The following is a 15,890-nucleotide window of genomic DNA, read 5'->3' on the forward strand; positions in this document are numbered from 1 at the left end:
CATTGTTTAAAGATTCTGCTGCAAGTGCTGATGGGAGAAAGGCAGAGACACTGGTCTTAGAATTGGTTTCAAAGTTTCATCAGTTTTTTTTCTTCACAGACATAAAGATTTATTGACCATCAATAGTTGATTTTTTAAAAAATCAAATCAATAATTTCCCTCATTTGAAAAATAATGGTGAAAAATAATGCAGATGTTACACAGGAACGTTAGCAGAGAGTCAAACATTAAGACATTTGTGAAAAATATGGTAATATAAACTCTCCATCTGTCTGGTTCTGGTGGATGAACTAATGCAAAACAAAATCAACTTCTTTTTCCTCACTCATACTTTAATTGGGATTTCCCAGATAGGTCAATAGGTTTTCCCTTCAATGCTGTACTCTCACGTTTCACTTCAAATTAGCGATTTCCATTGTGGTTGGATAGTCCTTCCTTTTCTTGTGCCTTAGGGTTGTTGTTATGGATGAATTGTGTTCTTTTTGAATCAAGAGTTGGCAGCAACTACTCATCCACTCGATGGCTTTTTGTGTCTGTTCTCTGAAGCAGAACCCACTATTGAAAAGAAAAAAAAAAAAAAACCCAAAAAACAAAGACAAGTTTTCTAGGGAAGAGCTGGATGGAGCTAGAGTCTTATATATCCTGCCAAGTGTGAAGATCTGCTGACTTGTCTAACCCACCGCCGGGCTCTGCCCTGCTCACCTCAGCTTCGGAGATGCCCTGAAACCTCTCTCTAGTCCCCAGGCCACTCCTCTCTTTTGCCCCTACCCATCTTTTTAAAAATAAACTAACATCTCTATCGAGTTACCACTTACATACCTTAGAGTTCACTTGTTTAAAGTGTACAACGCAATGACTTTCCCCACAATTCTGTGTTCATAAAGAATTGTGCAACTTTCACCATAATCTAATTTTAGAACTTTTTTTTCACCCTCAAAAAGAAACTTCATCCCCTTTAGCAGTCATTCCTTATATTAGTCTTCTATTGCTGCTATAACAAATTACTACAGACTTTGTGCCAAATTTATTTTATCTTACAGTTTTGCAGACAGAAGTCTGCAAGGGTTTCACTGGTCTGTAAAAGCAAGATGTCAGCAGGGCTGTGTTCCTTTCTGGGGAATAATCTGTTTCTTTCTTCTGTGATGATTCTCCTCCTTCTGGAAGCTGCCGCATTCTTCGACTCATGGCCCCCTTCATCTTCAAAGCCAGCAATGAGTGGTTGCATCTTTTTGACAGTACATTTTCCTGATTCTGACTGTCTCCCACTCCCCTATATAAGGACATTGCATCCACCTGGATAATCCAAGATCATCTCTTGATTTTAAAGTCAGCTTCTTAGCAACCTGAAATCCCCCTGGCCATGTAATATAACATACAATTTCCACGGATTAGGACAGGGACATCTTTGGGAAGCCATTCTTCCTCCTGCCACACTCCTTATTCCTCCTACCCCCCAGCCCTAGCAACCACAAATCTACTATCTGTCTTTATACATCTGCCCATCTTTTTTACTCTTCTTCATCTTCTGCTTCTTCCTTGAGTTTCATGTCAGTCTCTGCTCCATCTCCTTTCTCTCATGCGTCTTTTAGTGGCTGCCATCTTTCCTCTCGCTTCTCAAGAGATGAGCTGCTGGAGACAAAAATGGGGAGGACTATGTGGGGGATGAAAGCAGTAAAGATTATGGGACCAAATACTGGGACAGAAAAGATATGCACAGATGTCATCCAGCAGTATTAGCAAGTGGTAAGATGAAAGCTATGGAAAAGCCAAATCAACTAGATAATGTAGTGAAAAAGAGCTCTTTCTGTAAGTTAGATCATTTGGTTTGGGGATAACCCACTTTGTCTTTGAGTGTCTCAGTTACCTCCAGCTATGAAAGGAATGGAGTTGGACCAGGTCAGTGGTTCTCAAAGTATGTTTTCTGGGCCAGCAACATCAGTGTCTCCTGAGAACTTTAAAAAAAAAACAAAAACAAAACAATATTTATTTGGCTGTAAAGGGTCTCAGTTGTGGCAGGCTCTTCGACCTTCACTGTGGCAGGCAAACTCTTAGTTGCTGCATGCGGGATCCAGTTCCTTGACCAGGGATTGAACCCTGAGAACTTTAGAAAGGCAAGTCCAGGACTTCCCTGGCCGTCCAGTGGTTAGGACTCTGAGCTTCCAGCTGCCAGGGGCCCAGGTTTGATCCCTGATTGGGGAACTTAGATCCCACATGCCATGTGGCGTGACCAAAATAAAAAAGATATTCATACCCTTCAGCCCCCACCCCACCCTAACCAGACCTACCACTGCAGAAACTCTGGATGTGACCTTGCTCCAGTCTAGGTTTTTAGAAGACAAGTTAATTATTCTGATATGTGTTAAAAGGTTGAGAACTACTAATCTAGATTATTTCTAAACTCCCACCCGTGTAACAGTCTATGAGTAAATTTCCAGGTCAAAATAAGTATAATTGTTAGCAGCAAAAGATAAGAAAATGCTAATGGGAGGAATAAGGTAACTTGAAAGTTTGTGGGTTTTTAATGCACATTAGAAAGATTTCTATGTCATTGAAATCTCCCATCATTTGGTATTTCACTTCAAGTCATGACCTTCTAGATCCTAAACCCTAGTATCTCTGTGTGTCATTTCAAAGGACTTTAGAATATATAATGTAGACATGAAATGAAGATCTCTATTTCTATTAAAACATGCCGTGTGTGTCTCACACCCACAGGTCTATAACACTGGGCCAAGCACCCTTCCTGGGTCATCTGTCAGCATCTCCTTCCCCAATCGACTGTCACCTGGTGGAGCAGAGATGTTTCACGTACTGGAGATGGTGGTGAGTTCTCATTCGTTTTCACACTTGCTTTGAGACTTGAGCCAGCCCATTCACATTTTGTGTTCCACCCAAGAGCCCAGAAAGGTTAACTCATTCTTACCTATGGAAACATACCTGGAAAAGCTGGGAAGCCTGCAATTTCTGAGCTTCAGCATTGAGACAGTTTGGTTCATACTATGAGAAAACCTCTTTGGGGATCGCCAAGGGATATTTATGAACCTGACTTCTGGGGTGGGCTTTGCCAGCTCCTGGAGCCTCCATAGTTGTTTGCAGTCTTGTATGTATCTGAATGTGTGTTTCTAAGGGGAAGATTCACCAGCACTCATAAAGATTCTCATAGGGCCACTGATGCCTGGAGGGTGAAGGATTCACACATAAGACATAAGTGTAGGTGGAAACTCAAGTTCATATGCAGAATATGCTATTCTGCTTGATCCCAAGTCAACTGTAGATGATTTTTGTCTCAACAATGATCATTCCTCCCAACTCCTTGGCTTCTAGGACATCACATTTGCTTCTCACTGGCTTTCTCCTCATCTTCCCAGTTCCTGCAGGGCCCAAGGGCCTTTTTTTGCCCTACACTCAGTCTCATAAATCTCCCCAGGACTCACGGTTTTATATTCAGTCTGTGCTGATGACACTGGTTATTTTTCTCCAGCCCACGTATCTCCCACGAATCCCAGACTTTGATAGTTAGCTACTTCAGGCCATCCCTACCTGGGTGCCTAACAGGAATCTGTCTTAACCAAAACTGAACTCTCAATGGTACCCCTCCAAACCTGCTTCCCTCCATGACCTTCTGCATCTCAGCAAATGGCTGCTGAATCCTTCCAGTGGCATTGGTCACCCTTAACACCTTTTCCCACACTTCACATCTGAGCCATCAGTAAACCTGATGTTTCTACCTTCCCCCCAAATCAGAATGTTGCAATTTTTGACCCCTCTACCATCAACACCCTGGTCCAAGGCGCTGTCATCTGTCACCTGATTTATTACAGTGGCCTCTTCACTTAGGTCACTTCTCCTGTCCTACCCCTCTGCTGTCTGTTTCTGCCCCAGCAGCAGAGCTGGGCTTCCAAAATGTAAATCAGGTCATGTCACTCCTCTGCTCAAAACCCTCTGATAGCTCACCTGGTGCCCCGAATTCTTCCAGCACCTCAGCCAGCTTCACAGTCTGTCTCTTGTGCCTCTCTGACCTCTCCCCCTCTTTCTCCTCTCTCTATCCCAGTCATCCTGCCTCCATGCTGGTCCTAGAGCATAGAAGACACTCTCCCACCTCCTGAATTTTGCACGATTCTTCCGCTACCCAGCACACCCTTCCCCAGAGAGTCACATGACCTCTGCCCTCACCTCCTTCTGGTATTTGCTCAAGTATCATATCCTCAGAGAGGCCCTCCCTGACCAACCTGTGTCCCAGAACCTCTCATCCACCCTTCCATCATCACCCTCATCACCAGCAGGCACACCATGTATTTCCATATTTGACCAGTTTATCTTCCTCCTGGCCCCCACAGTATAAGGACAGGACTTTTATCTGCTCGCTACCCTTATCTCTAGGGACTCCGATACACAATACTTAGAGTATAATATGTGTTCAGTAAATATTTGATATTTGTGGACTGAAAACAAGTTCATGCTATAAAACATCACTTACTCTTTCCACATGAATTCAGGAAAAGTTTCATGCTGATAAAAAAAATCACCTCAGTGCTCCTAAGAGTCCGGAGTGGCTGGACTAGAGGGTCACCCCTCGTGGGAAGGAGGGTGCCTGATGCTCAGGAGAGCCCCTGCCCAAGGAGAGGGCATGTGGTCCACATTGAGGGCGTTGTTGAATCATTGCTCTTACATGGGGATGTGAGGGACAGCTAGCCAGACAGACGGACGGTCTCTCCATGGATAGCTTGAAAATGGGGCAGCAAGGCCCCTGGCATGTGACACATCTGAGCCCACAGGAGGCTCCAAAAGCATGATGTGATACAGATGATGGTTTCCCGCATTGCCATCCTCTTGGGTCATGTGGGCTGAAATCCTGGACCACAGGATATGTTGAATGCAGAATAGGTGCCCCTCCTGGCTTGCCTGCTCAGCCATCACCACCCCTCACCGTTTTCCACTCCTGCTCCACGAAGTGCACATGCCTTGGAGCACCGCTGAAAAGTGGAAGAAGAGCCCCCAGTGTCTTACACCTACTGCAACCACGGTTTGAACTTAGCATGAGGTTCCCATTGCCCACATGCTCCCGTCTGCTCCCTGACATACTGTTTACCTCACCCGCCACTCCACCTTTTCCCCATGCCTGGGGGATGCTCTCCTCACAGAACATGTGCTGTGAGCTGTCCACATGAACATCAGTAAAGTTGTAGAGAAGATTGCTCCCTCGTGGGCAAAATTATTTATTGACAGAAACAGGAGATGTAATTCACTGTGATTCTGAAAGTATCTCAGAACCAAGGACACACCCTTTTCTCTCTCTTTTTTTTTTTTCTTTTTTAAAGAATTTTCCCTCTTTTGAATTTATTTATTTATTATGTTTGTACTGGGTCTTCATTGCTGCACGGGCCTTTCTTTAGTTGTGGTGATGGAGGCTACTCTCTGACTGCGATGTGCAGGCTTCTCACTGTGGTGACTTCTCTTGTTGCAGAGCATGGACTCTAGGGCACGGGCTTCAGTAGACGTGGCACTTGGCTTTAGTTGCTCCACGGCATGTGGAATCTTCCTGGATCAGAGATTGAACCCTTATCTCCTGTATTGGCAGGCAGATTCTTTACCATTGAGCCACCAGGGAAGCCCCATTTTTCTCTTTACTAATCATCTGACCAAGCAAGAGCTACTCCAACTTGGAACGCATTTATAAATAGCTGGCTTGGCAGAAAGGCACGAGAAGTGGTTTTTCTGAAGATTTGTAGAACTGCCTGACCGATCATCCCGCTGAATGAGCTCTCAAAAAACCCAAGTCCTATGAGCTCCCTGCATTCCATTCTCTGAGTTCTCAGAAGTAGACCCTTTCAATTTTCAAAACCATACTGAGAATTTTCAAAAGTATGTAACAGAATTCTCAAGGACAGCCAAGCCATTGGTTGGATACATCAGCCTGTGTTCAGAGGCCCATGGTGTTTGTGTGGTATGAAAAATCAGGCTCGCCTGTAGATCTCACTAAGCAAGTAGTGAAGCACTGTGTTCGCATGGATAGTCATTACTGGAGACCAGTGTGATGATGAGAGTAGAAAATGTAAAAGCTGGTGCATGATGGATGCAGTGATGAGGCAGGAGTCCCAGGTACTGTTTCAGAGGCCATTGGGCAGCAGATGTTCTGCTGTAAAGCCTAAAGGGCCGAGAACAAGGGCGTCCTGCAGCTCAGCCAGCTTCCCAGCCTTGGCCCCACCCATGCTCAGCAGAGCCCAGAATGAGCCCACTGGAGTAGGTGCGGTTCACACAGCTTATGATGCCCTCTCCACTCTGGCCCTGCAGGGTTTCGGACAGAACAGGCTTCTCATTCTGGGAATTTGGGTGGCTTGGTACAGGTCAGATTCACTCCTGTTAGGAGAAACCAGTTTCTCCTAATGTTCTCCAAGAAGTACCCCTATAGTCTGGGGGCATCCCCTCCAGACCCCACCCTCAGCCACCAGCATTCCCTAGCCTTGGACAGGCCCCTGGGCAGCCAGGAGCCAGTTACCTCTTCAGCCAACTGAAGCCCAAGGATAGACAGCTGGCACTGAGGGAGGGTGTGTCTGCCAAATCTCCCCACACTGCAGGGGACCCTCAGATTGTTTCTCTCCCTTCAGCAGCACCCTTGGTATCCATCTTCCTGCTGAGGGTGGGCATGCTGGCTGGCCCCACGGGCCTGGGCTATCACCCCACCTATGCCCCTGTCTGGGACACAGTTTTCTTTTTTCAGAATTGTATTTACTTATTTTATTTTTGGCTGTGCTGTGTCTTTGTTGCTGCATTCACTTTTCTCTAGTTGTGGTGAGCAGGGGCTACTCTTCCTTGTGGTGCATGGGCGTCTCATTTCAGTGGCTTCTCTTGTTTGCAGACATGGGCTCTAGGGTGCAGGGCTTCACTATCTGTGGCTCCTGGGCTCTAGAGCACGGGCTCAGTAGTTGTGATGCTCAGACTTCGTTGCTCCATAGCATGTGGGATCTTCCCGGATCAGGGATCGAACCCGTGTCTCCTTCTTTGGTGGGTAGATTCTTTACCGGCCTGGGACACAGGTTTCTAACTGTTGGTTCAGAATTCATTTAGAAGTGTCTGAGGTTTCTAGACAGGACAGACTTGCCTCTAAGTTTCACCACAGAGTCTTTTGTTCTCCCAGAGGATTCTTGAGGTCCAGCTGCCTGTGAATGGAGAATGGCTTTTGGAGAATGCTTGTTTGGGAAAGATTTGTATAAAGATCCCAGTGAAGTGGGACCCCTTCATACACCCACCCAAGCCATGGTCCCTGATCTTCTTTCCTTGGAGCAAGTGTCTCGAGCCCCTCCACCCTGCTTGCATTTTATTTAGAAACAGCCTTGGTGGTGGTCTGAGGAATGGCTCGGCATTTCCACTGCCTCCCCCCACTGGGGTTGTGCCAAGTCCTGTGGGGATCCTAACTCCCCACACCACAGCCAAAACACAGGCAGAGCAGTGTGACCTTGGAGACCATCAGGAGTCCAAGTGGGAAGGACCATGAAAATGATAGAGTGAGAAAGGGGAAGAAGGACAGTCCATCTAAACTGAAAATCATGCCAAGTGCTGAATCATTCTTGATGTATCCTGCAAACACTGGCAGAGAAAGCACCCATGATGTGCCAGTCTCTGATAAGAGGAATAAATCACACAACACAGGTGGAAATGCAGTCTAGCAGGAGACAGATCTATGAAATACAGTTGCAGCACCATGTACCAAATGCGGTCATGGAGGCATGGCCAGACCCAGGAGTGTACAGAGCCCACCATGGAGAGGGGACGGGACACGCTTCAGAAAGCAGGCTTTTGGAGTCGGGGCTTAGGGGATGTGTAGGTGCTCATCGGGAGAGCATGTGGGGACAAGAACATTACAGACAGAGGGAGTGGTCAGCGTGTGAAGGAGTACAGTGAGGGTGGTACCCGGTTCTCCATTCTCTCTGCCCACCTCTCATGTGCATGTGTGCTAAGTCGCTTCAGTCGTGTCCAACTCTTTGAAACGCTGTGGACCAGAGCCCACCAGGCTCCTCTGTCCATGGGATTCTCCAGGCAAGAACAACGGAGTGGGTTGCTGTACCCTCCTGCAGGGGATCTTCCTGACTCGGGGATCGAACTTGAGTGCCTTATGGCTCCTGCACTGGTAGGCAGGCTCTTTACCACTAGTGCCACCTGAGAAGCCCACCCACCTCTTATAAGTACACCCGAAGGTTACCGCTCTCTACGTCTTCTTGGGGTATACGGCAGATGGCCATCTTGGCACCATGACAGTGAGTACTAAACCCTGTGACAGCTGGCGAGGTTCTAAGGTGCATCACTCCTTCTAGGGTGCATTGTGTGTGTGTGCTTGTGAGCCCACACTTTCGTTTCTCTAGCCTAGGATTGGGGAAGGCCAGGCCCCCTGCCACTAGAGGCTGTCTAACTACATGCTGTGGATATTGCCTGCAAATGACTGGGCTGCTGCAGGGTCAGTGGTTTCTGTGGGCCCAGCTGCCCATGTGAGGCAAGCCACAGGCAGTCACTCCTGCAAGTAGGTTCCCGCTTAGACTGAGGATACAGCTTCTCTCACACAGCTAGATGGGAACTGGCCTGGAAAATGTAACGACCTCACCTAGTTGTGGGCCTGCTGCGAAGATGAGCCTTTTAGCCGAGCCCCTGAGTACAGGCTTAGACAGGGCCAAGGTAGCACATGTGCCGCAAGCTTTATGGCTCATGAAGGCAAGACCGTTTGACCTTGAGTGGAATCCTGCTCCAAAGTTAAACTTATTCACATGGGATGAAGGTTCAAGGGAAAGGATAGGAGGTTGTCTCAGGACTCAAACATCAAGTTGTTGAAGTTGAAAACCTGTCTATGAACAACTTTATAACCCTGGAGGAGAAGGTTTTGGCATTTGGCTCTTAATATGCAGGAAGAAAAATGTCATAAATGATGGCTTGCAGAGTGCAAAGGTGGAACTTTATTCCAGGTAAAAGCCCTGGGTCTTTCAAAGAACTCTGATATTAGTCTAGAAGAAACATGAAATAAATGCCATGCCTTTCTTTCTTCCTTCTGAAAAGGTTTATCTCTTTGGCCTGTTCTGTCCATGCTGTTGGGCAGTGATTCTAAAGAACTGATCTGATTTCCAGGAAGTAAAATAGTGTATGAATGAGGGATAATTTTCCAAGAAGACATATCAATAACTTTGCCATAAGGTACCATTAGGATATTGATATCAATAGAGTGTTAATACCAATATCCATTAGAACATCCAGGTGGGTGGCAAGACTTATATCTTAGTAACTTATAACCACCTTCCAATGCATGTACACCAGACAAGGCTGCCCATGATCAAATTTTTGCCAAAATGAGTCAGTTAATACCAGAACTTTAATTATTTTGTGATGAGGATGTCCATATCCCTCTGAAGAAAAGATACACCTGATATATCAGTGACCGTGCAATAGCTTAAATTTAGAAATGGAGGACTGAATTGTTTTCCCCCAGGATGATCTGAGGAAAATATATCTGCTTAATGAAAGTGGTTTGAGACTATCAAATCTATAAAATTTAATCAAAGGGTGAAGAGTAAAAAAAATTTCTCCTGAGTAACTGATGAAAGATGAACTCAACTTACTGCTGTCCCGAGGCTTTAGTAGCCTTTTTATGTGCTGTTAAATTTAATCCACACAGCAGCTCCATAAGATAAGATCATTATCCCAAGTTAAGGAACCAAGATTCAAAGATTTGCCTAACATTGCATAGCTAGTAAGTAACAGAGCTGGATTTGTAGCCAGGTCTGTCTGACTTCAGACCTCATGTGCTTCCCCCTGTACCACTACGCAGTCACCACAGGCAGACTCAATCAACAGAAAAGACAGAAGATGAGCAGACCACCAAGAATCACCCAGTTAATGAGCAGCATGTATGCAGATGACACCACCTTTATGGCAGAAAGCATAGAAGAACTAAAGAGCCTCTTGATGAAAATGAAACAGGAGAGTGAGAAAGCTAGCTTAAAACTTAACATTCAGAAAACTGAGATCATGGCATCTGGTCCCATCACTACATGGCAAATAGGTGGGTAAACAATGGAAACGGTGGCTGACTTTCTTTTGGGGGGCTCCAAAATCACTGCAGATGGTGACTGCAGCCATGAAATTAAAAGATGCTTGCTCCTTGGAAGAAAAACTTTGACCAATCTAGACAGCATATTTAAAAGCAGAGACATTACTTTGCCAACAAAGGTCCGTCTAGTCAAGGCTATGGTTTTTCCAGTGGTCATGTATGGATGTGAGAGTTGGACTATAAAGAAAGCTGAGGGCCAAAGAATTGATGCTTTTGAACTGTGGTGTTGGAGAAGACTCTTGAGAGTCCCCCTTGGACTGCAAGGAGATCCAACCAGTCCATCCTAAAGGCAATCAGTCCTAAATATTCATTGGAAGGACTGATGCTGAAGCTGAAACTCCAATACTCTGGCCACCTGATGCAAAGAACTGACTCATTGGTAAAGACTCTGATGCTGGGAAAGATTGAAGGTGGGAGGAGAAGGAGATAACAGAGGATGAGATGGTTGGATGGCATCACCGACTCGATGGACATTGACTTTGAGCAAGCTCCAAAAGTCAGTAATGGACAGGGAAGCCCAGCATGCTGCTGTCCATGGTTTTGCAAAGTGTTGGACATGAAACCAACACTCAATGGCTGAACTGAAATGAACAGAATGAGCAGCATTCCCCCCAGGACAGTGAGTGAGCCAACAACTGCTCTCAGAAAAAGAACTAACACCAGAAGGTGTATTAACCAGGCAAATAGAATAAGATTTTACAATGAGCAAGATTGATGCCTTCAGAGAGATACAAAAGACAGTATTCCCATGAAATAGGATTAGTTAGAGTTTTGTAAATTTAAAATTTTGACCATTCAAATAAAACCCTCAATATATGAGCTGTGTAGTAGAATGGGTATAAAAGAATAAAATAGTGGATCGGAAACTTTAATGATTTCAAGAATGTAGTGCGAAAGGACTGAAAAAATGCCAGTTAAGCTTTTTAAACTATCAAGTATGAAGATCCAAATGCTGTCAATATGAGAGTTAGGAGGCTGGAAAGATGGAAGTGAAAACAAGCAAAGATTCTTTGTCTTGTTTGGGGAAAAGTTTGTGTACCAGTTAGCTCAAGACTTTGATAAAAATAAAGCTTAAATGTACAAAAAAAAAAAAGTTTTATCTTTTTTAAAATCAGTTTATTTATTTTAACTGGAGGCTAATTACTTTACAATATTGTGGTGGTTTTTGCCATACATTGACATGAATAATTTTACTGGCAACTTAGAAGAATAAAACCAATGTGGGACATCCAAACCACTAAAGAATAAGAAACATTTAAAAGGAAAGAATTCATGAATAAGAAGGCAAAGGAAAAAATTTTATGTTTATACATATATATATATATATATATATATATGAGATGGCAAGAATAAATCCAAACATATCAATAATCAGAATAACTGAGAATGACTTAAATGCCCTAGTGAAATTCAGAGACTCCCAGATTGGTATTTTTTAAACCCAAGCATAAGTTACTTTTAAGAGACACACTTTTTAAAATGACTATGAGACATCCAAAAAAAGATAAGGCAAATACTAACAAAAAGAAAGCAAATATAACAATGTTAATATCTAACAAAATAGAATTGAAGCAAAAACAATATTAAATGGGAAAAAAATGTATTTTAGAATGATTAAAAATACAGCCCAGTGAGAATTTGTAACTTAAGTGAATTTTTACATAACCAGTCACACAGCTATAGAACACATGTAGAGTTTTATTCCTCCTGATAAAAAAACAAGGAGAAATTTACACATTCACAGTTACTTCAGGAAAATTTATTACAGTTTCCTCAAAAAATGATGTATTTGACTAATGCAGCTAACAATTGTGATCTCTTAGAGCGAGAAAGACCAAGACAAAATGAGTCATAATGTCTGGGTTTCATTAGTACTTCTTGCTTGCTGACCAGCTTTTGGTAACATTGAGGAAGTCCCCTAAATTCTCCAAGCTTATTTTCCTCCTCTGTGAATAGGTTATCTACCTCACATGGTGAGGGTGGGACAAGTTAACGTATTTGGAGCAATTAGTAGAGTTCCTAGTACATAAATAAGGGAATGCATGTCTTTTCAAACATATGTGAACATTCACAAATTACCCATGTATTACACCACAAAAGCAAATCCGAACAGAATTTCTAAAGTCAAAGTAATACAAGCCACATACTCAGACCACAATGCAATAAACTTGGAAGGTAACCACAGAAGTTTAGCCAAGCAGCCAACCAAAAACAGAACTACTTGGGAGTTTTTAAACACCATCCTAATTAACTTTTTAGATAAAAAAAGAAATTGTAGAGGAAGGGATAAACAAATTAGAAATGAAAGACAGTGAAAGCTTGTTCATATCAAAACTCATGGATGTAGACAAAACCCACACAAAAGAAAATGTTACTACTTACATGTAGAAAACAGGAAAGACTGAAAATAAATGACCTAAATTGATAACAAGAGCTCAAAAAAGGACAATAAAATATTTTCATTCCTAAGCAAGAAAAATGAAGACACTGTTGAAGATAAAGTGAAAGTCATGAAATGGCAGGGGGAGTATCATACATCAGTAAAACTGAAAGCTGGGGATTCTTTTGTCAAATAAAATACACAAACCTACAGCAAATTTGATCAAGAAAGGAAAAAAGAGTAATAATGCCAAAAAACAACCAACCCTAGAAATGATAAAATAACTACACTCACATGAAGAAGATTTTTAAATTATTCACAATGTAATTTCCACACATGTAAAAATTCTAAAAGAAGTATATGAGGTAAAATAATATAGCTAGACCAGTTACCTTAGAAGAAATGGGAAAGTAGTATATAGATGTTAAATTATAATACTGCACACCTGAAACTTATATAATTAAAGAAAAATGAAACATAGCTGAAGACCTGTGCCATAAAAAAGCACCAGACCCAGATAGCTACATAAGTAAGTTCTACCAAGCCTTCAAGGAACAGGTAATTTCTATGTTATATAAGATGTTCCAGAGAGTAGAAGATGAAGGCTGTTCTAGAAAACTAATATAACCCTGATTCAGAAACCAGAAATGAAGAATGGGCACTCACACAGAAAAGGAAACCACAAGCCAAACTCACTTTGAAAACAGATACAAAAATTCTAAATAAATGTTTCCGAACCAATTCCCTTTAGAAGAATATATCCTGAATAAAGTAGGATATAACCCAGGAACGCTAGGTTGATTCTCCATAACGAAACTGATGAGCATTATTCACTCTTAATAGTAAAGTGATTAAAGGTGATACAGCCAGCTGCTTACCTTGATGAGGGCTTCTAAAAAGTCAAAAATTAAATACATCATCCACTTGTGAGGTTTTGTTTTGTTTTAATTTCCAGCAAGGCAAACCTGGAAGGGAACCTCCTCTACTTGACTAAGGTTCCCTATCAGAGCCTATAGAAAACTTCAGCCTGATGCTGGAACATTAGGAGCCCTGCCACCTAAGCACGGAGTGGAGGCATGAGTTTCTCCTCTTGTCTCTCCAGTTTAGTCATGTTAAGGTCATAACAATAAAAAGAAATGAATAACCTTTACTGTCAGGAAAGAAAACACAGTATCCCTATTGCAAATGATATTATTTTTTCCCTAGAAAATCCAAGATAATCAACTGAATTTGAGGCTTTGTGAATGCACAAAGGAAAAGCTTGGGCACGCTTATAAACTGCCTTACCTTTGAAGGCATTCCCTAAGCCACACACAAGTCCATCGGCTAAGGGTGGAGATCCAGGTATTTATGTAAAACATCTGACCAGTCATTGACTGACTACTAAACTGTGTTGATCCAGGACAGCCTCAGGAAACCAGGCTTAAAAGTAAAAACAAGTGTAAAAAAAATTAACAGAGGTATCAGAGGCTACATACTTCATGAGAAACAAGCTCCACAGAATTAGTCCAGGCAAGCCACTAAACAAAGAAGAGAAACAAAAAAGGGAGCAGCTGCCACCCCCAAAAAGAGTTGCTGCAATACTTATGCATTAAAATGTTCAGATTTTTTTTTAAAATTGCAAAACATGCAAAGAAATAGGTCTAGAGAAAGCATTGTGCAGGATGGGGAAAGGAATCAATAGAAGCTATCTCTGAGGAGCCCAGATGTTGGACTTAGCAGTCAAGGACTTCAAAGCCGTTCTTGTAAATCTGTCTAAGGAACTAAAAAAAGCCATGTTTAAAGAATTAAAGGAAAGTGTGATAACAATGATTCCTCAAATAGAGAATATTAATGAAGAGATGGAGATTATAAAAAAAGAACCAAGTAGAAATTCTGGAAAGTGAAATGAAAAATTACTTGGGGAACTTGGTAGCAGAGCTGAGCCAACAAACTTGAAGATAGATTGGTAGAAACTATTCAGTCTGAAGAACTAACAGAAAAGAGAATACAGTCATCCCTCAGTATCTGTGGGACATTGATTCCAGGACTCCCCATGGATACCAAATTCCATGGATGTCCAAATCCCCTATATAAAATGGCATAGTATTTGCACAGAGTCTACACACATTCTGTTGTTGTTGTTTAGTCACTAAGACCTGTCTGACTCTGAGACCCCGTGGACTGTAGCCCACCAGGCTCCTCTCTCCGTGGGATTCCCCAGGCAAGAATGCTGGAGTGGGTTGCCATTTCTTCTCCAGGGGATCTTCCTGACTCAAGGATCAAACCCACACCTCCTGCACTGGCAGGGGGATTCTTTACCACTGAGCCACCAGGGGAGCCCATACACACATCCTGCCATATTCTTTAAATAATCTCTCGGTTATTTATAGTGACTAATACAGTGTAAACAGAATTTTAAATCGTTGCAATTACATTGTAAATACTATATAAATAGTTGTTGGCATGTGACAAATCCAAGTTTTACTTTTTGGAACTTTCTGGAATTTTCTTCCCAAATGTTTTAAACCTGTGGTTGATTGGATCCATAGATGTGGAACCTGTGGATGAGGAAGGCCAACTGTAGAGAAAAACAAGTAAAGCCTCAAAGACCTGTGGGACACCGTAAAGCATACTGAAATACATATAATTAAAGTTCCAGAGGAGAGGATAGAGAGGAGGAGGAAGAAAAAATATCTGATGAAATAATCATCCCAAACAATAGAAGTATTATATATAGACTCCTTCAAAATAAATGATATGAAGAAAATTGTCTATCCATTTGGGAAGAAATTTTAGAAAACTGGTAACTGACTGAAAAAAAAAAAAAGAGATGGATTAAAAAGTTACATGTAAAAAAGAAATATCAGTTAAAAGTACTGAATATTTTTATAATCTTTGTATGGGAAAGGTTGTCTTCCCAAGCAAGTTATAAATTCTAAAGCCCATAAGAGAAGATTAGCAAGTTTAAATCTATGAAAATATTAATGTCTTTCATGATCAAAATGCATCATAAACAAAACTAAAAGATATTTGGGAGAATATACTGGCAACATAGTTCACATACAAATAATATGTAAGGACTTACACATATAAAAATGAAAAGGCCCAAAATTATAAAAATGGGAAGAGCAATATGAACAGGAAATTCATAAAAGAAGAAATTTTAATGACAAACATAAAGACATTTAAATGGCAAATAAACATTAACTTCACCAGTAATCAGAGCAATGTAAACTGAAATAAAAATGAGGTGTTCCCCCCCCATTAAACTGGCAAAAATCTAAAAGATTGTTAATATCCACTGTTGGTTAAGACGAGGGAAAATGGGCAGTCTCAAGTACTGTTGGTGTGAAGGACAATTTGACAGTAACTATCAGAATTAAAAGTACAAATACCAACAATTCCACTTTTCAGACCTTGCTTCAAAGTTCTCACATAATA

General features: G+C 42.1%; 1 protein-coding gene across 2 annotated transcripts in view; it reads left to right on the forward strand.

The window, feature by feature from the left end:
- ITGA9 (integrin subunit alpha 9) overlaps window positions 1–15,890 on the forward strand; it is a 350,067-nt gene that overhangs the window by 280,461 nt on the left and 53,716 nt on the right. For both annotated transcript variants that reach the window (XM_065932998.1, XM_065932999.1), the window contains exon 23: window positions 2,716–2,823. In XM_065932998.1, the coding sequence (XP_065789070.1) occupies window positions 2,716–2,823 (108 nt within the window). The remainder of the gene's footprint in view (window positions 1–2,715; window positions 2,824–15,890) is intronic.

The sequence above is a fragment of the Muntiacus reevesi genome, chromosome 4 (assembly GCF_963930625.1).
Source record: "Muntiacus reevesi chromosome 4, mMunRee1.1, whole genome shotgun sequence".
NCBI lineage: Eukaryota > Metazoa > Chordata > Mammalia > Artiodactyla > Cervidae > Muntiacus > Muntiacus reevesi.